At 50.7% G+C, this 21,372-nt stretch overlaps 1 protein-coding gene across 1 annotated transcript in view; it reads right to left on the reverse strand.

Moving 5' to 3' along the window:
* Positions 1-21,372, reverse strand: part of SPTBN4 (spectrin beta, non-erythrocytic 4) — a 76,323-nt gene that overhangs the window by 14,519 nt on the left and 40,432 nt on the right. The window contains exons 18-22 of the mRNA XM_055311512.1: positions 17,947-18,037; positions 14,304-14,450; positions 12,820-13,083; positions 2,609-2,833; positions 1,536-1,625 (exon numbers count right to left, since the gene is read on the reverse strand). Of these exons, the coding sequence (XP_055167487.1) occupies positions 1,536-1,625; positions 2,609-2,833; positions 12,820-13,083; positions 14,304-14,450; positions 17,947-18,037 (817 nt within the window). The remainder of the gene's footprint in view (positions 1-1,535; positions 1,626-2,608; positions 2,834-12,819; positions 13,084-14,303; positions 14,451-17,946; positions 18,038-21,372) is intronic.

The raw sequence follows: 21,372 nt of genomic DNA on the forward strand, positions 1-21,372 counted from the left end.
TGTGGCTCAGTCGGTTAAGCATCTGCCTTCCTACTTGGGCTCCCAACTCAGCAGGGAGTCTGTTTCTCCCTCTCCCTCTGCCCCCCCCATCCCCATGCACAGGTGCACAGGCTCTCAAAAAAAAAATCTTAAAAAAACAAAAAACAAAACAAACAAAAAACACCAGCCAAGAGTGTATTCATCAAAATAGAAAAACAAGGGATCCCTGGGTGGCGCAGCGGTTTGGCGCCTGCCTTTGGCCCAGGGCGCGATCCTGGAGACCCGGGATCGAATCCCATATCGGGCTCCCGGTGCATGGAGCCTGCTTCTCCCTCTGCCTATGTCTCTGCCTCTCTCTCTCTCTCTCTCTCTCTCTCTCTCTCTCTCTGTGACTATCATAAATAAATAAATTTAAAAAAAATAGAAAAACGAAAACAAAACACTCCAGCCTCTTAAAGAACCTGAGCTGGGGCTGGATGGTCACAAATCTTTTGAGAATAATTTGTAAGGCCATCTCCCCATCTTTCAGGGCCCATTCTCCCAATTCCTGTTTTTTGGTAAAGGGGAGTAATGAGAATACCTATCTGATAGGGTTGTGGGGATTAAATTGTTTTTTTAAACCCACGTATAACACCCTAGGACTGTACTTAGTACACAGCACGTCTTTAATCAAAGTGTAATTAGTAGTGGTAGTATTTCTCGTGTGTCTTACACTGGGTTTTGGTGAATGAGTTGCTTTGACCAAAAAGTTCCTCTGCTAAGTGATTTGAAAACCACTGCTCTAGACCAATGCTCTACTTATTTAGATGTAGAACTGAGGCCCAGGGAGATGAACAGAGATCCAGAGATCTTAGAGGCTCAAAAGCTCCCCCCACAATGAGTGGAGTAGACACCAGCAGGAGTCAGTGCTCTCTCGCTGATCCTCTCTATCCTTTCTCCCTGTGGGTGGTTTGGGCTCTTTCTTCTTGTTGCTTTTATTTTTCCTTGTCCAATAGCCATTCTCCTACTGTTACTCATGGGTACTCATGGGTACTTTCCTCTGGGGAACCCTCGTGTCTCCATCTCAGCCCAGGTAATTAAGTTAGACTGACTCTACCTGCAGATTCCAAGAGTGGGCCTGAGTCCAGACCAGGCCGACACAGCAGTCTAAATCCCTGGCCACCACGATCAGTTCAGAGATGGGCATGTGACTCAAGCTGAGCCAATAAGAGTTATCGCTGGGACTATTGCTGAAATTATTGAGAGAAATCCTTTTCACTCCCACTGATGGGATGTACACTGGAATCTATTGAAGGTCTTTTACCATCAAGAGAGGATAATTGGCCTGACAACAAAGCTAACACAGAAACACACACACACACAGGGGAGTTGAGAGATTCATGACATCATGGAAGTACCTGAATGCATCTATACCTGCTGTCCACAGTCTTCTCAATGACAAGAGCAAACAGATTCCCCTCCCCCTCCTTTGTTTTTGGCTTTAACCACTTTGAGCTGTTTCTTTCGTTTGTATCCCAATGTATCCTAACCCAGACCCTCACCCTGGCTCTTCTCACCTGGTTCTTTTTGATGTACTGCTGGACAGCCTGCAAACCATTGCCTCGCTCCGTCTGCATGGCCAATGGCAGTCGCTCCTGGACCCATGCCTGGAGAGGATACAGGGAGAAAGTCAAGGGGAGAATACACCCAAGGACCCCTGCATCCCAATTAAACTGTAAGCCACCTGCACAGCATCTAAGGCCCTTCCTCATTAAAGAACCTGGTCACCTCTTTGGCCTCCTCTCTCTGGACATGCTGTTTTACTCTGCACTCAAGCCAGGTTCATGCTCACTTACCTCTGTCCTTTGCACAGACAGGTCTTGCATCCTGCAATTCCCTTCCCGCTCTGGCTCACGGAGACTCTCCCTTCACGTCTCAACTCAGACATCCCCTCCTCTAGGAAGCACTCCCTGACTTTGGACCTTGGCCAGTTGCCTCCTCTGGGCTCCCACAGCTTTCTAAACTCCCTCATAAGAGCCCTAACCACCCTGAGTTGTCATTGTCTGGAGATAAGTCTGTTTTCTCCCTAGGACTCTTGAGCCCTCTATGGGGCAAACGGAGTCTGCTGGGTCCCCCCTGTGACCCCTGCATCATTCAAGTACAGAGCTGGGCCCCTAATGATCAAGTGTATGAGCAAATTAATGAGCGGAAGAATGAATGAGCAAGTCAGGAAGCGGGGGACTGAATGAGAAAAATGAATGAATGAGGGGTGAGTGAATAAATGAATAGCAATAAATCAGTGGAGGAAAGAATAAAAGATGAGTCAATGAATAACTAAATGACTTCATGAATAAATCAATGAATGAATGCAAATGAGTAAACGCGGAAAGGTGAATGAATGAATGAATGAATGGAGAAGTGAAGGCGTGAATGGGTGACTAGTCGGGCAGCGGGTCAGTGGGAGGTCTCCCAGCCAGCGCCGCCCGTGAACTCGCCAAGGCCCCCCGGCCCCGCCCCCACTCCTGGCCTCCACGCCCCCGCCGGCCGCGGGCTCCCTTGCGGGGTCGGTCCCGCCGCCGCCGCCGCCGCGCAACCATCCGCTCCCCTCCCCATCCCGCGGCCCCGCCCCAGTCCCCGCGCCGGTCCTCACCAGCTCGTCGTCGAGGTCGTGCGCCACCTGGTGCAGCTCCTTAGAGGCGAGCAGCAGGCGGCGGCGCTCCTGCAAGGGCTCGAGCAGGCGCACCAGGCGCTCGCCCACCGCGTTCTGCCGCTCGCCCACCAGCTCCTTGCTGGCCGGCTCCAGCGGCAGCGCGGCGGTCTGCGCCTGCAACTCTCCCACCTCGCGGTACCACTCCTCCACCTGCGACTCCATCGACTGTGGGGACAGGGGCAGCGCGGAGTCAACGGGCTCCACCCTCCCTCCCAATCCTGCTGTGGCTCTCCAGTACCTTTAGGGTGACCGCCAAGACGCCCCCATTTCACTCGGCCCCTGCTCAATCCCTCCGTTAGCGCTGTGCTCCTCACTTGATAACTGCCACACACTAACCTAGTTCTTGCCTCCAGGCCTTTGCCTCTGTTATTCCCTCTTGGGGGCATGCTCTTCCAAGTCAGTTAGATTTCAGCTCAGACGTTACCTTCTCAAAGAGACTTACCTGCCCCCCTGGGGTAAAGGCCATTAATTCATTAATTCTCAGGACCACCCTTCAAATTTGGTGATATCCTCTTTTTACAGAGGTGGAAGCTGAGGCCCAGAGAAGTTAGGTAATTTGTCCAAAGAGCCAACTTCCCCAAATGTCATAAATATAAAGTGATAGTGATTTAAATGGTTGGTATGCCATAGGGATAGACAGAAAGTGCAAAAGCAGACCCAAACACCCTGGAGAATTCATACATTTTATAGATGCCATTTCAAATCCCCAAGGAAAGGATGGATTATTCAATGAGTGGTCACGGGCCAACTGGCTAACCAATTTAGCTGGATCCCTTCCTTGCTCTTTATGCTGAAAACAATTCCAGATGGATTAAAGACTTAAATGGAATAAGTAAATCCATAAGGCGCAGAAGAAAACCTGGGCAAATGCTTTTATAATCTTAGGATGGAGAAAATCTTTCCAAGCCAAAAAAAAAAAAAAAAAAGGAAAAGAAAAAGAAAAAATCATAAAGGGAAAGATTTATAAATTTGGCCACATAAAATACTTTTGCAGCAACCCACATTTCTAGATGTAGTTAGAAGGCAAATGTCAACCTGAAAAAAAAAATTAACATAACACGTAATAGAACAAGGAACTAGTTTCTTTGACAAAGAATTCCCTTTATCCTGCTTCCTTCATATCCACTTAGCACCATCAGACAATTCTGTCTTTACTTGTGGCTTTTTTATTGGCCTCCTTCTTCTAGAATGGGAACTTCATGAAGGAAGGGTTTATGTCAATTGACTTCTGTATTTCTGAGCGCCTAGAACAGTCTCTGGCATGTAACAGGTCTTCAGTTGCGATTTGTTCAATGCACAGATGAATGTCACTGGCAAAGAATAAGACTGCCCCAATTCGAATAGGCACCACTCCCAGTGAATAGGCAACACAAAGAAGTAGAAATAAGCACACAGGGGCACCTGGGTAGCCCAGCTCAGGTCATGATCCCAGGGTGCTGGCATGGGGCTCCCTGCTCCCCTCTCTCCCCCATTCCCCACTCGTGTTTTCTCTTCCTCTCTCAAATGAATAAATAAAACCTTAAAAAAAAGAAGAAATAAAAATAAGCACATGGAAGAGATGCCTAGTCTCACTAATCAGCAGGAAAATGCAAATTAAAACAAGGTACCCTCTCCTATTCGCCAGATTGGCAGACATGTAAAAGATGGATAATATCTACTATTGGCAAAGATGCAGGGAGATGGGCATGTTCAGCCACTGTCGGCCGGTGGTGGTGTAAATTAGTGGAGCCTTTTGGAAGGCAACTTGGCAGATCCTATCAAAATGCAAAAATATTTATATGCTTTGACCCAGCGCTTGCACTTCCACTTCTAGGAATACAACTAAAGAAATACTGGCACATGTGCACAAAGATGTTTGCCCACGGATGTTCACTGTAGCTGAGATGTGTGTCCAAGGATCACACTGTTGCAGAGTTTATAATGGCAAAAAAATTGGAAACAAACATGATGCCCAACAAGAGTGAAACCGTTAAACAAATCCACATCAGTATGGAATAATGACCAAGAGTTGCTGTTAAGAGAAAAAAGCAACTTAGAACATACATTTGAATATATTTGTCATGGATTGCACATTCATAAAAATTCTCTGGGATAAACAAGAAATTAATCACAGATGGTACCTATCAGGGGGATGAGAACTCAGTGAATGGAGACTGGGGTGAAGGAGAGACTTGTCACATAGGATTTTTTTTATACAGCTTTTGATGTCTGAGCCATAAAGTGTAATTTGTAAAAATTTTGAATTAAAATCTTAAAATATTAAAAATCCATACAGGATTTTTGTATTTTGCAAAGTCAGTAAATGCACAGAAAAAGGCCCAGAGGGACCCTGCACACCAAATCATAACTGAGGTTTCTCTGGGGTGTGTGAATGGGTGGTACGGTTAAGGGAGACATTATGTTTCACTGAAGACCTCTACGTTAGTAAGATCTTTAACCAAAAGAATATACTTATGTATTACTTGTGTGACTCTGAACAGATGGGGGAAAGCCATGAAAGAATTCAGTATTACAGCAATGAAGTTAAGTGGTAACAGATTAGAGCAAAGGATTGCAACTCAATAGTCAAAACCCAAGAACCAAGTGAAGACTTTTGTTCCAAAGTTCTGTAGCACAGAGCTGCTATAGTTCAGGCCTTCCGAGGCCTGAGCTCCGACTGAAAAAAAACCTAGAGCGCCAAGAGGCCTCATGGGCCAAGCTAGCCAATCAGAACACTGAAAACCACCCTGGCTGTGGGGATTGGGTAAGAGATGGCATGTGACCAAGGATCAGCCAATGAAAACTCTTCCCACTTTTTTTTTTTTTAAGTGCCTGGGTAGTTCAGCCTGGTTAGGGTCTGCCTTTGGCTCAGGTCATAATCCCAGAGTCTGAGGATCGAGCCCCGCCTCAGGCTTCCTGCTCTGCGGGGAGCCTGCTTCTCCCTCTCCCTCTGCCTGCTGCCCCCTCTGCTTGTGCTCTCTCTCTCTCTTAAATAAATAAAGTTCTAAAAGAAAAAGCAGCTTTTTTTTTTTTTTAAATAAGTGCTACACCCAGCATGGAGCCCAATCTGGGGTTTGAACTCCCGACCAGAGCTCAAGACGTGAGCTGAGATCAAGAGTGGTACATTTAACCCACTGAGCCACCCAGGCACCCGAAATTATTCCCACGTTTGCAGGAAAAGTGTGTGAGCTCAGGAGGGTGCTCTGATTCCCATGCAGTTCCTCGGTTGGTAGGACACAGGCCTGGGGTACTGGGGGGCCAACTTGCCACCAGGCAGAATTAGGCTCCCTGACAATGAGGCCACCACAGAGGAAAGCAGGGCCCAGAAATGGAGACAGATTGCTGAGGACATAATTTGAGTAGCTGATCCAGCCACGCCTGAAGCTGCCTGCCCCCAGAGCTTTTCAGCAACGTGTGAGCCAAGAGCCTCCCCCTTTAGCCTAAGTCAATGTGGGTTGAAGTTCTATGAACTGCACCCCAAAGAGCCCCAGCTGATGCAGTTCACAATCTGTAGGAGTCATAAAAATGGATAAAAATCAAACGTTGTTAACAAGCCAAAAGCATATAAAAGGAAATTTTCAAAAGGCGCACTTACAAGCTGCAGAAATCAAAGAAAAGTGAAACAGTCACTCCAAAACCTTTTTTTCACTAAGAACATCACTGCAGCAATGCGTAGAAAATCTAAATGCATTCAAATTCTGGAAACTCTTAAAATATAATCTGAAATGCTAATAAGTTCCAGTTCTCCACTAGATGAAAACCTCTCCATAACCTGCCCACCAAGAGGCCGTATGACCCGAAATGGAATCATCCCAGGACTAACACTTTTCTACTTCTGCAAGAATGCCACATATTTTGAACGCCCATTTGCTGTGGATCCTTCCCTGCAGGCATGAGCAAAGGATACAGAAGTACAGAGGCCATTCAACACACAAAAAGATGTTCAGCCTCCTTCAATGTCAAGGGAAATGCAAATTAAAATAACTGTAAGACAGTAGCTTTCGCTTCTCAGATTAGCAGAGAACGAGAAAGCTTAGTGATGCCTAATGATGGTGACCACGCGGGAGAAGAGAGCTGTCACATGCAGGTGTGTCCACTGCCTTTTCATGGGGATACTTGGCCATATCCCTCCAAAAGTTTCATGCGTACACCTTTTGGCCTAGAAATTTTACTTTGAGGACTCTTTTCTACAGAAATGTTTGCACGTAGGCTCAAATGTGTATGGACAAGGATGTCTCCTACAGTGCTATTTATATTAGCAGAAGCTTAGAAACAGCCCAGAGGTCTCTCAACAGAGGGCTGGTTAAAGATAGATTGTTGAACCACCCCATGGAATACCACGCAACCGGTATACCCATACATTCTTCGACAAGAAAGGACACCTGGGGTGTTTTGTCAAGTGAAAAGCGCAAGCTTCGGTATGGTCTGCCTCTATGCCATGTGCATGTGTGTGTATGCATAGAAGATTTCCAGGACACAGCAGAAACCGTGACAAGAGTGACACCCCCGGAGGGGGGTGGGACCATGGGTAGGGAGAGGGGGAAGAAAGCCTTTTCACTTTTCACATTATACTTCCTACCATAACAGCCATAATAGGTAACACATTCTGATGCCTGCCCCATGCCAGGCACTGCTCTGAGCACTGGACCAGGATTAATTTCTGTAATCCTCACAGCATAAGGGGCTGGGGGAAGATGGGGATGTTTGCTTTGCTCACTGTTGGATCCCAGCACCTGGTCCTGTGCCTGGCACAGGGTAGGTCTCTGTAAATGTGTGCTAACTTCGTTGTTGGACTGAACACCAGGCTATGATGCTGGGCCATATTAAATATGAAGACTTTTATTTTCTTTCTCTTTTTTTTTTAAGATTGTACTTATTTATTTGAGAGAGAAAAAGAGAGCCCAAGCGGGGAAGAGGGGCAGAGGGAGAGGGAGAAGCAGACTCCTGGCTGAGCAGGGAGCCCGAAGCGGGGCTCAATCCCAGGACTCGGGGATCATGACCTGAGCCAAAGGCAGATGCTTAATGGACTGAACCACCAGGCACCCCCAAAATTAAAAATTTTAAAAAGTCCACCAGCTTTACACATCAAAATCAGAGGAGCCATGAAGTACTGATACACACCACCACAAGGATGCCTCTTGAAAACGTTGCTAAGTGAGAGAAGCCAGACACCAAGGACCACATATTGTGTGATTCCATTTATATGAATTGTCCAAAATAGGCAAATCTATAGAGTCAAAGAGAACATGAGTAGAGGGAGTACATTGGTAGAGGGAGCTAATGGGAATGGAATCTCTTTTGGGGGTGATTTGCAAATACTCATGGAAACCACTGACCTATACACATTAAAAGTGTGCATTTAATGGTATGGAATTAAACCTTAATTTTTAAAAAGACGTTAAATGTAAAACAAAACCAAACCAAAAAGGAGAAACCAGAAGAGCCTACTTCCAGAAAAGCCTCAGGCGCTAGCCATGTGGTAGGTAGTGACACATAACATGAGCTCATGTTAAGAGCTCATGAGCTCTTGACACCCCCCCCCCCGCCCATCGACCTGATCCCCACTTGGATCCACTTTGCTGCCTTCCCATTTTCCAGCTGAGTGGACTGAAACTCAGAGGAGCAGTCCCTGGTCCAGAGTAAAGACCACCAGAGCCCGAATTTGAGCCTGGGGCTGTGCCGCGGCACCACAAAATCCCAGTGGTTCTCCATCACCCCAATTCTCTATAATGGAGGCTAAGAAAGGTGGAGTCACCTGCCCTGGGTCATGCGGTAATGGAACAGGGCTTCAAACCCTGGATGTCCCTGGATGTGCTGCTTCTGTATCCTGACTCTCCCCCTAGGCTGTGCTGAGCTCATGAAGAAATGTGAGACAAAGAATGGGGGGGGGGGGTGTTGTGTTTCCTCTGCCAGAGAAAGAGCCTTGCTTGGGGGTGGGGTGCAGGGGTGGAGTGGGTGGTAAGGAGTCCCCAGGGACCCAGCCCAGCAGCTGCAAAGCCTCCAGTGCATTTTCCCCTGGCCGGTCCCCCTCAGATGGCAGGAGACCAGCCACCCCCACCCTCCCAGGCAGGAGCCCCGTGGCTGAGCCAGACCAGCTGGTCAGCCCCTGAGGACTGGCAAGCGGGGGCTTGGAACTCTGCCATCTGGCCCCCGGGCCAGGAAGGACAGTTGGTCAGGAGGCTCTGAGTGAGGACTGGGGGTCACATGGCCTACACCCCAGGTGGGCTCCCTGGAAGCCAGCTGCAGCATATGCGGGGTGAGGGGGAGGGCCGGGGGGACAACACTGGAGGACGCAGGAATCAAGGGACAGAGGCAGCGATGCAGAATGGAAACAGAAGAAAAGAGAATGAGAAAGTAAGAGAAATAAAAAGACACGGACACGGGAGATAGCAACTCCCAGAGTTTGCCCCCAGAGGAACTTGGGGAGCAGGACTGAGACAGGCGCAGGGAGAGAGGCCAAGGGGGCAGACCGCTCACATGTCCGCACCCCCTCCGCCCGAACCAGCCTGCTCCAGCCCTGCCTGGCCCCAGGGCCTGAGGGTGCGGCGGCCAGGAAATTTGCGGCTGGATGGCAGCCGCCCGCCCTCCAGCGTGTGCCCAGTGTCTGAGCTCTCAGGCGGCCCCAGGGGACAAGCGGGGGCCTTGGGCAGCTCCTGAGGCCCAGCTGGGCTCCATCTGGGGGCCGTGGCCTCCTGAGCCACTCCCCACCGCCTCGGGCTCCCTCTGCTGGGGAAAGTCCTACGAGGGGGCCTGGCCCTGCCTCCCACTCTCTCTGTGAACTCCAGCCAGACCCATGTCTCTGCTGGGCCTCAGCCTGTCTCCCTGGAACAGTGCTTCAACACCTCTCCCTTTCATGGGGAGGGAAGAGGACGAGGCCCCAGATCCTCCCTCCAAAACCTGAATGGCCGGAAGGACAGGGATGATCAAGCTCGCCAGTTACCAGAAAAAATACAAATGCAAACATCTATCCATCAGATTGGGAAAAAATCTAAAAAGTCTGACAATACCAGGTGCTGGTGAGTATGGGCAGAAACAGGAACTCTCATTCGCTGCTGCGGAGAGAGCATTAACCGGCAGCAGGCTTCAGGCAAGCTATTTGGCAAGATCACGTGAACTGAAGACCGTTCTAACTTTTGGCATTATATTAACATTCCATATATAACCTTCCAAAATACATTTTTAAACTGCAAAATGAGTGTGTGGGGGGGGGAATGCCCTGAATGGAAACAACTTCACATAAATAAGAACCACAATGACCAAGTAACTTTGAACACAGCACAGTGATGATATAAATCCTCCAGTTGAAGACAATTAAAATGAAAATGTTGGGACACCTGGGTAGCTCAGTGGTTGAGCATCTGCCTTCGGCCCAGGGCGTGATCTTGGAGTCCCAGGATCGAGTCCCACATCGGGCTCTCCGCAGGGAGCCTGCTTCTCCCTCTGCCTGTGTCTCTGCCATTCTCTCTGTGTCTCTCATAAATAAATAAATAAATCTTAAAAAAATAAATAAATAAAATAAAAGTGTTAAAAACCTCTAAACAAATACTGAAACTCAGATCTGTTGAGTCAGTAATTCTGAAACTACTTGGTAAAGTATGTCTTTTAAGCTTTAAAATATCCACATGAGGTCAGTACTATCATTATGCCCATTTTACTGAAGGAGAAACTGAGGCACAAAGAGAGAAGTAATTTCTAGGTCACCGAGTTGGTAAGTCAGAGAGCCAGGCTTGACCCGAGGCAGCCAGCCTCCCACATCCATGGCCTTGACCATGGTGCCACATTGCCTCCCACAGTCCCGCTGCCAAGAGACTTAGTACGATGGTGCTTCCCGTTTGCAGACCTGAGGTTCAAAGCAGAGGCAAAGCCACTTGCCTAACATCATGGGACTGGTAAGACGCAGAGTTAGGATTCAAACCCAGACCCACCTGATTCCCAAGTCTGTGCCTTTACCACTGTGATGTGCTGCCAGGGAGGCGTTAGCAATCTTAGTGAGACCACTGACAATGCTGGTGATAGCTGCAGGGGCACGGGATGCCTTCTTTTCCCCCTCCTGATCCGCAGTCTAAGCTTCTCCACCCTGCTCTATGGCCCAGGGGGCTGCCCAGTCCAGACTGCCCCGATCGGCCCCCCTGCCCCCTGCCTTCTGGCTTCCAGATGGGTTAGGCTCAGGACTAGATGCGGAATTCATGGGGCCTGGTACAAAATGAAAATGCAGGCCCTCACTCAAATATTATTAAGAACTTCAAGACAGTGATGGCAGAGCATATGACCATTACACCAACTTCCTCAAGCTGTCCTCAGCAGAGCATGCCTTCTGTTTCTGGCTGGTGCCCTGATAGTCACAGATTCCCATTTCTTGAGAGCTTACCACATCGCCAACATCTTTTCAAGGGGTCTGAGAGGTTACAACTATTTTATAAAAATACTAAGGCGTTACTTGCCTTAAAAAAAAAAGATTTCATTCATTTATTCATGACAGACACAGAGAGAGAAAGAGGCAGGGACACAGGCAGATGGAGAAGCAGGCTCCATGCAGGGAGCCTGACATGGGACTCGATCCTGGGTCTCCAGGATCACACCTCGGGTAGAAGGCAGCGCCAAACCACTGGACCATCGGGGCTGCCCCGCTACTTGCCTTTATTCTCATTCTCTCCCACGAGCGTAGGGTGGTTTTGCAGGGACCATATGACCCGTGCTTTTGCCACAGAAAACAGAAGGCCCACAGAAGCAAAGGTGAGAATCTTATATTAAGCCAGACGTGAAAGAGCTGTGGCATTGAAAACAGTGCCAATCCTCTAATATTTTTTTTCAGCTTGGAAAATAAAGTTATTCTTCATAAAAGAATGCTTTGGGGTTAATATGTGATTGATTTGTTATCGTTGTTTTTTTTAGATTTTATTTATTTATTCACGAGAGACACACAGAGAGAGGCAGAGACACAGGCAGAGGGAGAAGCAGGCTCCCTGTAAGGAGCCTGATGCGGGACTTGATCCCAGGACTGCAGGATCACGACCTGAGCCAAAGGCAGACGCTCAACCACTGAGCCACCCAGGCATCCCGTTATTGTTGCTTTTAGTTTAATCGTTTATTTTTTAGTGCAGTAAATATCAGTAGGTGTAATTCACCCGAACAAAAGCTGTTTGGGGATCTCCACGATTTCTAAGAGTGTAAAGAGACCAAGTCATCTGAGGCCGCTGCTACGCATAAAGCAATGACATCACTGGCATCAGATTCAGATCTGTTTGTCTCTTTGCTCCTTTGACTGTCTCCCTGACAGAACGTGAGCCCCATGGAGGTTGTGGTTTTGGGTCAGTTTTGCCCACTGCTGTATTCCAGCACCAAGAAAAGCAGTTGGCATACAGTAGGTGCTCAATAAAGATTTGCTGCATAGATGAATGGATTTTAATTAGTGTTTTTATGCTTTTATTATTAGTTTTCTTTCTTTCTTTCTTTCTTTCTTTCTTTCTTTCTTTCTTTCTTTCTTTCTTTCTTTCTTTCTTTCTCTCTCTCTCTCTCTTTCTTTCTTTTTGCCAGGCCCTATGCCAAGCCCTTTAGCAGCATAACTATGCAGGAGGTATATCAAAAGGAATGGTGAAGAGCCAAGGCTCCTGGATTTGAATCCAAGCTCCTCACTTGCTACTCTGGGCCAGTAAGTTCGCCTCCTGGAGGCTCAGTTTCCCATGGGTCATGGTCAGGCATTGTTCCTGGCACCTAAAGGCAGGAGCTGTTACATCTTAAGAGGCGAAAAGCAACACCCACTTTCGCACCATTCATTCTTGTCAAATGATCAGATACTGATCACTGACTGGCTGCCAGCTAGGAGCAGAGATAATGTAGACACCGTGTCTGTTCCCTGAGCCCTCCCCACTTGCTAAGGGAGATGCTGGCTAGCTGTGTGTCTTTGGGCCAGGTGCTTTACCTTCTATGCCTTGCTTTCCCCAATGGTAGAATGAGGAATAATAATGGTACCGATCCCTTAGGGTTGCTGGAAGGCATGAGTGACTATTAACTGGATTCTCTCAGTATTCCCTTTCTGCTCTTCCTTCTAGGCACATTTGAAAGAAATCCTTGTATTAAATCCCTTCTGTGTGGAATACCTTGAGTGCAGTCTGATCCTGACTCAGGTCACCCCATGGCATCGGGAGTCCCTATCTGGGTCAGCCAGGCCATACCTGTAGCTTCTTGAGCTGGCTGTTGACGGTGGCTAGGTCCCCTCCAGGATCCACATCTTGCAGCTGGCTTTCCATGTGAAGGAGCTTCTTGTCCAGCTCGGCAAAGCTCTGGACCAGCTGGTCAGCCTTGCTGGCCTCAAAGAGCTGCCGCGCCTTGGCCTGGGTGGTACTCTCCAGCTCGGCCCAGCACTGCCGGATCTCACCCAGCTTTTTCCGCACTGAGGCCGCCAGCTCCGGCTTCTCCTGCATCAGTTGCTGGCCCTCCTGTCCCAGAGGAGTGGGAGACAGGAAGTGAAAGGGAGGGGGGAGGTGGTGGGGAGGGACAGAGAAGTATGGGGGGAATGGGACACAGAGACATGGAGACAGAGACAGGCCCAGAGATGGAAGGGACCAACGCAAGGGAAGAAAGATGAGCCAAGAGACAGACAGACATAGAGTGATGCACACAAGGATATGCACGTAAAGTCAGAAACATGGGAAGAGGACCATAAGAAAGACAGATGAGACAGAGACAGAGATAGAAGAGATACAGAAAGAGCAAAAGAAGTAGAGAGAGTGAACTTCCATTAAACTCAAAGAGTGGCTTTGCCCCATGCCACCATTTATGGAGCACCATTGGGTTTAAGGCTGACCTGAGTTTCCCCCTTTGAGTTAGAGGAGTGGGGGTACTGAGGGCTATAGGGCTAGGGGTTCAACAAGAGTAGGAATCAGTTTTGGGGGTTGAGGTTGGGTTCCTCCAAGACTGGAGTCAAGCTCCTTGGCAGCCTAGAGCTACATAGGGTACAGTACATATTAAGAATAACAACGCCATAGCAATTATGCACCTGGGTGCTTGGCCTTCTATTAAGGACTTTACATGGACTAGAGCACAGGGAAGTAGCAATGTTTATTATTTTCTTCTTTTGTTTTCTTTTTTTAAAGTTTTATTTACTTAAGTAATCTCTACACCCAATGTGGGGCTCAAATTCCCAACCCCAAGATCAAGAGCTCTTCTGGCTGAGTCAGCCAGGCACCCCTAGTTCTTTAATTTTAAAGCGGAGAAAATTGAGGCTCAAAGGGGTTAGCACAATTCACCAAGGCTCACGGCTGGTAAGAGGCAAAGACACAATTGGAACCCAAGGTTGTAGGAATCCAAAGTTCCCATTAACCCTGGGCTTCCCTGGACTGCTCCACCAGCTTGTCTACTTGACCTCCCATCTTAGATGCTTCGAGTGGGAGAAAGCTTGGTGGGAGAGGTTACAGGAGGGTAAGGGCACCATGCAGAAGAGATGCTAGCCAATTTACAGATGGCAAAACCGAAGCTCTAAGAGGTAACGTGAATCGTTCAAGGCCATACTGCTAGGAGCAGATGTGCAAATGACCTGAAGGGGTTCAGAGGGCGTAGGAACGGCAGGGTGGCAGTGGAGGGTTCAGGAACTGAGATGTGGGTCCCCCTGGAGGCCTCCAGCACCTGGCACAGGCAGAGGGACCTTCTACATCCTCACCCTCTCGATCTTCTCCAGCCACTCCTTATTCTGAGCCAGTTCGGCCATGAATGCCTGGTGCCGGAGCCATCTCTTATGCAGCTTGTGGCCGTCTTCCCTCGTGCCATCCCGCGCCATTAGCATCTTCTCATGGATCCAGCCATCCAGCTGTGCAGGACAGGGGGAGGAGCTCAGCTGAATCTCCCAACTTGGCACAGTACCCCTATCTCCTCCAAAGGTCCCAGATTCAAAACCTAGACTGCTAGATTTAGGGGTAGGGAGGGAGGAAGGGATGGAAGAAACTTTGCAAGTAAGGTCTTTATTGGGGGTGTGTGGGGGCACAGTTCAAGCTCTTTCCTATAGGTGGAAGATGGATTGGCATCCCCAGAATGCCCAGTCTCTAGTTGCCCTGTCCTCAGGGCAGCCCTTCACAACTCCTAATAAGCCCCCAAGGTACAGCTTCTGAGCCAGTCAGCCTCCTCCCACCCAGGGGCAAAGAAACCCTCCAAAACTAGATCTCCACCTAATTTAACCAACTTCCAATTTAGCCTCAGCTTCCCGTGCCATCTTCCCAATAGCAACACTTTGACCCTACCGTTTAGTCTTAGCCACCTCTAATAACCACCAATTCAAGATTCTCAACCCATTCCCAAGGGTATCAAATGAAGAAGGTACCTAGCCTTAACCTCCCAATATGGCTGGATGAACTCTTAAGCAACTTCCCAATTAGAGCCAAGTCTAGTCCCCTCCAGACCAGCCCTCCAATCTGGGATAAACCCATTCCCCACAACCCAAATCCAGCTTTCCTAATGAGCCCACAGGACTTCCCATATTCAGCCCCAGGATTCCAAGACTGCAATTCCCCCAAACCATCACTAGCTCCAGCCCCTAGGCAAAGCCAACCTCCCAAATGTAAGCAACAGGGCTGCCTGCTGGCTCCCCAAATGAGCCTACCCCAAAATCTAGTCCCAGACTCCCCAAGAGAATCAGACAGAACTTCCTAAGCCAGCCCCCCTCCCAAACTAAAGCCATTTCTACCCCCCCCACTCACCAGCAAGACCAGTCATCCAAAATGCAAGCACAGAATAGGGCCCCCCTCATTATCCTGAGCAGGACCAATCACAAAGCTGCTTTCTGAGGTCCCCCAAATAAGATCTGCCCCCCAAACCGGAATCTCCCCACCCACTCATGACCAAACCTAGCACCTGGGACATTTTGCTCCTCCCCCTTTCCCTCCCCGCCCCCCGTCACAAGATCCTCCTCTTCCCTCCCCCGCAAAAAAAAATAAATAAATAAAAAAAAATACGGACTCTAGCTCTGCCTGGGAGGCAAATGCAGTCAAAGCCAAGGACAAATCCCGAGCCAGCCAAACTCCACCCCGTGTCCCCGGAGCATGTGCTCCCTAGGGGTCCGGGTCAGGTTCAGACTCCGTCATACACACACACACTAGAGCCAAGTCAAACGCTGAACCCTCCAACTCAATTCACAGGTTTCTGACACACAAGGAAGAGCTCGCCAATGGCAGCCACACAGTGAAGGCAAAGCCCTAAAGGAGATGGTACTTCGTCATCAAGGTAAAGTCCCCCAAAAGTGATTGACCCCCATCATCCAGGACCAAACTAGAGTCCCGAACAACCAAGGAAATGACTCTCAAAATCAGAACCCCCAAACCCAGAGCGGATGCAAGTCCCTCACTGCCCAAAGCAGAACCCCCCTCCCCGCAAAAGTGATTTGCTCCCATATTTAAGGCTAACACAGATCGCCCAAGAACCAAGGAAGAAACCGTTCAAAAGGCGGAGAGCCCCCCAGCCCCAGGGCAAAAATCAGCGCCCCCAAAACCCAGAGGAGAGCCCCCTAGAGAGGATGAGACCTCCTTAAGCCCCAGGGCAGATCCAGACTACCCCGGAGTAGCCTTAGAAGTCCTCCCGGTGCCGCTTCCCTCCCCTGGGACCCGGCCCCAGTCCCGCCCGCACCAGCACCGCGGACAGCTCCCAGCCGCACGGTCCCTCCCCAGGGCTGGGGTCCCCGCGCCCCCGCGCCCCCGCGCCCCCGCGCCCCCGCGCCCCTCCTTCCCGCGGCCTCGGCGGGCGAGCACGCGCCCGAGCCCCCTCCCCCGCACGCGTCGGCGGGGACGCGCGTCAGCCCCCTCCCCCGGGCGCCCCGGGGACCTGAAGTGGCAGCGGCGTTGGCGGAGCGTCCCTGCGGCGGGCGGGCTCTCGCCCCTCCACTGCGACGGCGGTGGCAGCGGTGGCGACGGCTGAGACTCCGGCGGACGCGCGCCCCCGCCCCCGCCCCCGCGCCGCGGCAGCGCGCCCGCCCGCGCGCGCCCCCTGCCTGCCTCCGTGCCCGCCTCCTCGCCGGGCCTCAGCCGGGGGCTGGCGGAGGATTCACCACCTCCCTAAAGCATGGGGGGCCGGGAGTGGGGGGTGGTTCTGCGCCATCTCAGATTACTGGTACTTGGTCCAGAACAATCCCACGGGAGGGAGAAGGAGCTCCCGGACCTAATCGAAGGACAGGAGGGGGGGCCTGAGGCCCGGGCTACCTCAGCTACGTGAAGTATGGGGTGGGGGGGGCTCCTGAACCATCTCTAACGAGAAGGGATTCCGATTCCCGGCTATCTCAGGAATATAGACAGGCGATATGGGAGGAGTCCCGGAACATCTCAGAAGATGTTGGCCAGATGGACTCCTAACAGGGACTGCCAGAATGATCTCCATCGGGAAGGAGGGAGACAGCGGTTCCCAGAGCCGTCTCGCCTGGGACTGAGTCCCAGACCCACCTCTAATGGACTTGACTTATGTGGGGGTGGGAGGTACGGAGGCCCTTGTCCATTTCATATGTGGGGAGAACACTCTCCCGTGGGGGTTCACCGCGGAGGGTGTCAAACCATCTTTTTATAAGAGGAATTAGGGCCTGGTTCCTGAACCATCCTTGTCTGGGTTAAATTTAGGCACTGGATTATTAGGAGAGGGGTGGTGATGATCCTGGATAGTTGGATGAGGCCGGGATCATCTCTGGGGGTTAGGAGATGTTTATGGGGCCATCTCTAATGGGAACGATCTTTTATGTGGTCCAGAACAGCTTCTATGGAGTGCAGGGGAAGGGAGGGGAGACAGCTTGCCTCCTGAACTGTTTCTAAGGGGGAAGGGGACCTGAACCATCTCTGATTGGGGCGATCCTTACAGATGTGTAGATCATCTCTAAAGGGGATAGAGCTTGATTCCTGGACACTTTTAAAGGGGTGAAAGCTTGTTTCCAGGCCGTCTCTCTGAGCGAAGTTGCGCTCTGGACAGCTGGTCTACCCCCTCCTGTCCCTGCCGGTCTCCCACCACTCTCCCCAGCAAAGCGCTTCTCACAAATCTCCCGAGAGAAAGGTGAGATCACCACGCGTCCCCGCGGGACCCGTAGGCGCGAACGCGCGCCGTTGCCAGGGGCGCCCAGGGCCCCTCCCTTCCCCCCCCCCCCCCCCCCGGCGGGACGGGAGGTGGAAGCTGCGGAGCTTGCGCACTGAGGCTGGAACCCGCGCGCCCCCTGGCGGCTCCGAGTGAACATAGCTCCGCGACCCACTTAGACGGGGCGTCCCCGCCCCCAAGGCGACTCAGCCCTGGAGCATTTCCCTCCCTAGGAAAGAAGTCACTGTGCCCAGCACAGCTGGAGTTCCTACCTCGTGGCAATCTCGGAGGAAGTGCTGCAGCCCGAGTTGGTCGTGTAGCTTCTGCATCCATTGCCGGGCCCGTAGTTGGTTTTCTTGGCTCCTGGGGATGGGGAGATAGGGGCTGGGGCAAGTCTGGGGGGCGACACCAGCAGTAGGGCTGTGAGGGCATCAGGCTTGGCAGGGCTAGGAACCCGGGGCATATGTAAGAGCGAGGAAGAGGCGGGAACAAAGTGGGGGGGGGGAAGCAAAGAAACATCAGTGAGGGCAGAGCCAGTGAGCTGCGGAGGGGCAGAGGGAGAGGGAAGGAGAGAATGGGAGAGAGAGGGACAGAGATAGACAGAGACCTGGAAAGAAATACAGACACTTAAAAAAAGAAAGAGAGACACAAGCCCAGAGAGATAAGAGACATGCAGAGTAAAAAATATAGTGACAGTAACTTAGAGATGAAGAGACACCTGGAGAGAAAAAGACACCAGAAGGGGGAGACAGACTGAGAGAGAGAGAGAGAGAGAGAGAGAGAGAGAGAGAGAGATGCAGAGGCCTAGAGAGAAATAAACACACTGACACAAGACCAGAGACAGGGAGAAGCAGACTTCAAGAGGAAGTGATTGACAAAGAGAAGGAAACCCCGGGGAGGAAAAAAAAATGAGGAAAGAGAGAGAGACCAAGAGCAGTAGACAAGGAGAGAGAGAAAGAGGCAGAGAGAGGGAAAGTGATGGAGTCAGGGCAGGGACACAGGGAGAGGAAAAGGCAGAGAAGTGGCAAGATGACACCGGTAAAAGATTCAGCTAGCCAGATGGGAGGAGGGTGCAACAGAGCTGGAGAAAGGGAAGAGAGTGGGGTGTGGGCAAAGATGGGGCTACAGCCACACAGAGTGTGGGCAGATGCACTGGCAAGCAGGGCCAGACCTTTGGCCTAGGTGAACTGGCCGGGCTGGATCCACGCCCCGGCACCCCGGAGCCAGCCCAGACCACAGCCCCAGGCAACCTGGCCTCCTGCCCACAGTACAGAGTGCCCAAGAGTCTGGAGGGGGGCTGGGGACATCCCATTTTCCTTAGTCTTGCACAAGCCATTCCCACCTCAGGGCCTTGGCACCGGCTGCTCCCTCTGCCCGGAATGCTCCCCCCACCCCCAATATCTACTTAAATACCACCTTCTTAGTGAAGCCCCTTCTGATGGCTCTCCAAGACTTTCTGGCTTTCTTTTCTTCTTTAATTTTCACTTGCACTTAGCACTAACACACTATATGTTATTTATTTATCTTGGCCATCTCCCCCACTAGGATTTCATTCCACAAGGGTAGGAATCTTTGTTTTCATCACAGATATATCCCAAATTCCTAGAAAAAGAGCCTCGCACACATCAGGTGCTCAATATACATTTCCTGAATGAATGAATGAATGAATGAATGAGACATAAGGCAGAGAGAGAGAGATGACAGAAACAAAGGTAAAGTGTCTGAGAAAGACAGAGGAGAAGAGAACACAAAATCAGAGAGATGCAGATGGAGGGAGAGAAAAACAGGGAGAAACACAAAAAGAAACAGAGACTCAGAGATCTACACCCAAGTGGAGGCAAAGGGGCAAAGAAAAGTCACAGAGAACCAGGGGCATGACTGGAAGAAGGAACAGGACAAGCCAGAGACCAACAACCAAAGTACCAATTCCCTTCTGCCTAGACCCAGCTCAGGAGCCAGGAAATAGGAAATGCCTCTGAAATTGAACTGAAATAATTCCCCCAGGTCTTCACCAGCCAATTTGCCAGCATCAGTGCTAGGAATGAGGAAAATCCCTCTTTTCCAGAGATCGAGACAACAACAATGTTCACATCCTTCCTATCCCAGCTGGGTCACTTCCTGGCTCTGATCTTGGGTAAGTCACTTCCCCTAACTGAGTCTCTAGAGTGCAAAATGCAGATAAGAAGAACACTTCACACACAGGACACAGGACACAGGACGGGGCAGGTTCCAGGTGAGGCCAGACACAGAGGAGCAAAGTGACTCACCTTGAATCTCTCAGGTTAAGGGGTAGAGCTGGGACTAGCATCTGACTGCCTGACTCCAGGACCCCAGCCCCCAGCTCTGCACCATTCTATCCCCCGTTGTGGGTGTGGAAAACCCTCCCCAAGGCCCCCAGAGAGTGGATGTTTTATGACTTCCAGCAGGTAGGAAACCTGTCCCTAGACAAACGAACTGTGAAGGTGAGGCAGTTGGTAGGAAGACAGGCACCCGGACTGTCTGGGTTCCTGCTGTGTTCCCAGCCTCACCCAGCACAAGCCTGGGGGCTCCCACAACCCCCTGTATTTCTTCCATCCCGGTCCTGACCATTCCGGGCCATCCTTGTCAGACAGCATGTGAGCTCTGTGAGGGCAGGAATCGTGTGCTGTCCTGGTCACTACTGTGTGCCCAGCATCGCCCCACACGGGGCCTTGGAACAGGGGATGGACCCAGTAGCTGTTTTAATTAGTTGAATAAATGATAGAATGAAAGGAGCAATTAATGACCAAAAAGGAAGGGAGGAAGGAAGAAGGAATCACAGAATGAGGAGTCCCCTAGGTTCCATCCTTGTCATTCTGTAGAGCCTGGCATATAGCAGGTACTTAAGAAATGGGTGGAAAAGGATCGGTGGGTCCCAGCATGCCACTGGGAGTGCTAGATTGTGAATTTACACCCTTAGGACCAGAATCCCCATGAAAGCTTCCCTTAGAAAATTTCAGCCTTGTCCCAGATGAATTTAGGGGAGCCCCAGACAGAGGAAGGGCTGGGGTCTCTGGGCTGTGGATGGTGGTGGAGTGACCAGGCATGCTTTCCATCAGACGGTGGAAAGACAGAGGGAGGGGCACTGGGCCCTCGTGGCTCACCGTAAGGGGCAGAAACAGTAATGATGATAGAAATCAGGCTGGAGGAGCCCCTATAAAAGACTCAACTTGAGGGATGGGATTTTGGGCGGGCAGCAGGGGGGAGTAGGGGATAGTGTTTCATTCAGGGCCTAGAAGAGTGCCTGGCACACACTGGATATTCAGTAAATGTCTTTGCTCAATTAGTGCAAGGGCAGACAAGAGACAGGGTAGTGGCGAGAGACAGATGGTGACTGATGGTGTGCAAGAGAAGCATGATAGAGACACCGACACACGCACACTCTGCGTGCCTCCTAGGGAACTGGGCCTTCAGGGCCTGCTGGAGGTGCTCATTCACAATATCCAAAACCCAGTATGGCAGGGGACAGTATCCCATCTGGAAAGCCAGACCGGAACCTGTGTCTGGCCTTCAGCTGCTGGATTCTGGGGCCCAGAAAACAGGGCAGATGCAGGGCATCTAGGAAAAGAAGTTAACATTTTAACAACCAGTCCAGCTACCCCAGGCTGCTGAGAGCAGGCTTGGCAGAGAAACTTCACTGTATATCCTTTCCGTATCTTTTGGGTTTCCGACCACCAGTT

The sequence above is a fragment of the Nyctereutes procyonoides genome, unplaced genomic scaffold (genome assembly GCF_905146905.1).
Source record: "Nyctereutes procyonoides isolate TBG_1078 unplaced genomic scaffold, NYPRO_anot_genome, whole genome shotgun sequence".
In the NCBI taxonomy this organism is placed as follows: Eukaryota; Metazoa; Chordata; class Mammalia; order Carnivora; family Canidae; genus Nyctereutes; species Nyctereutes procyonoides.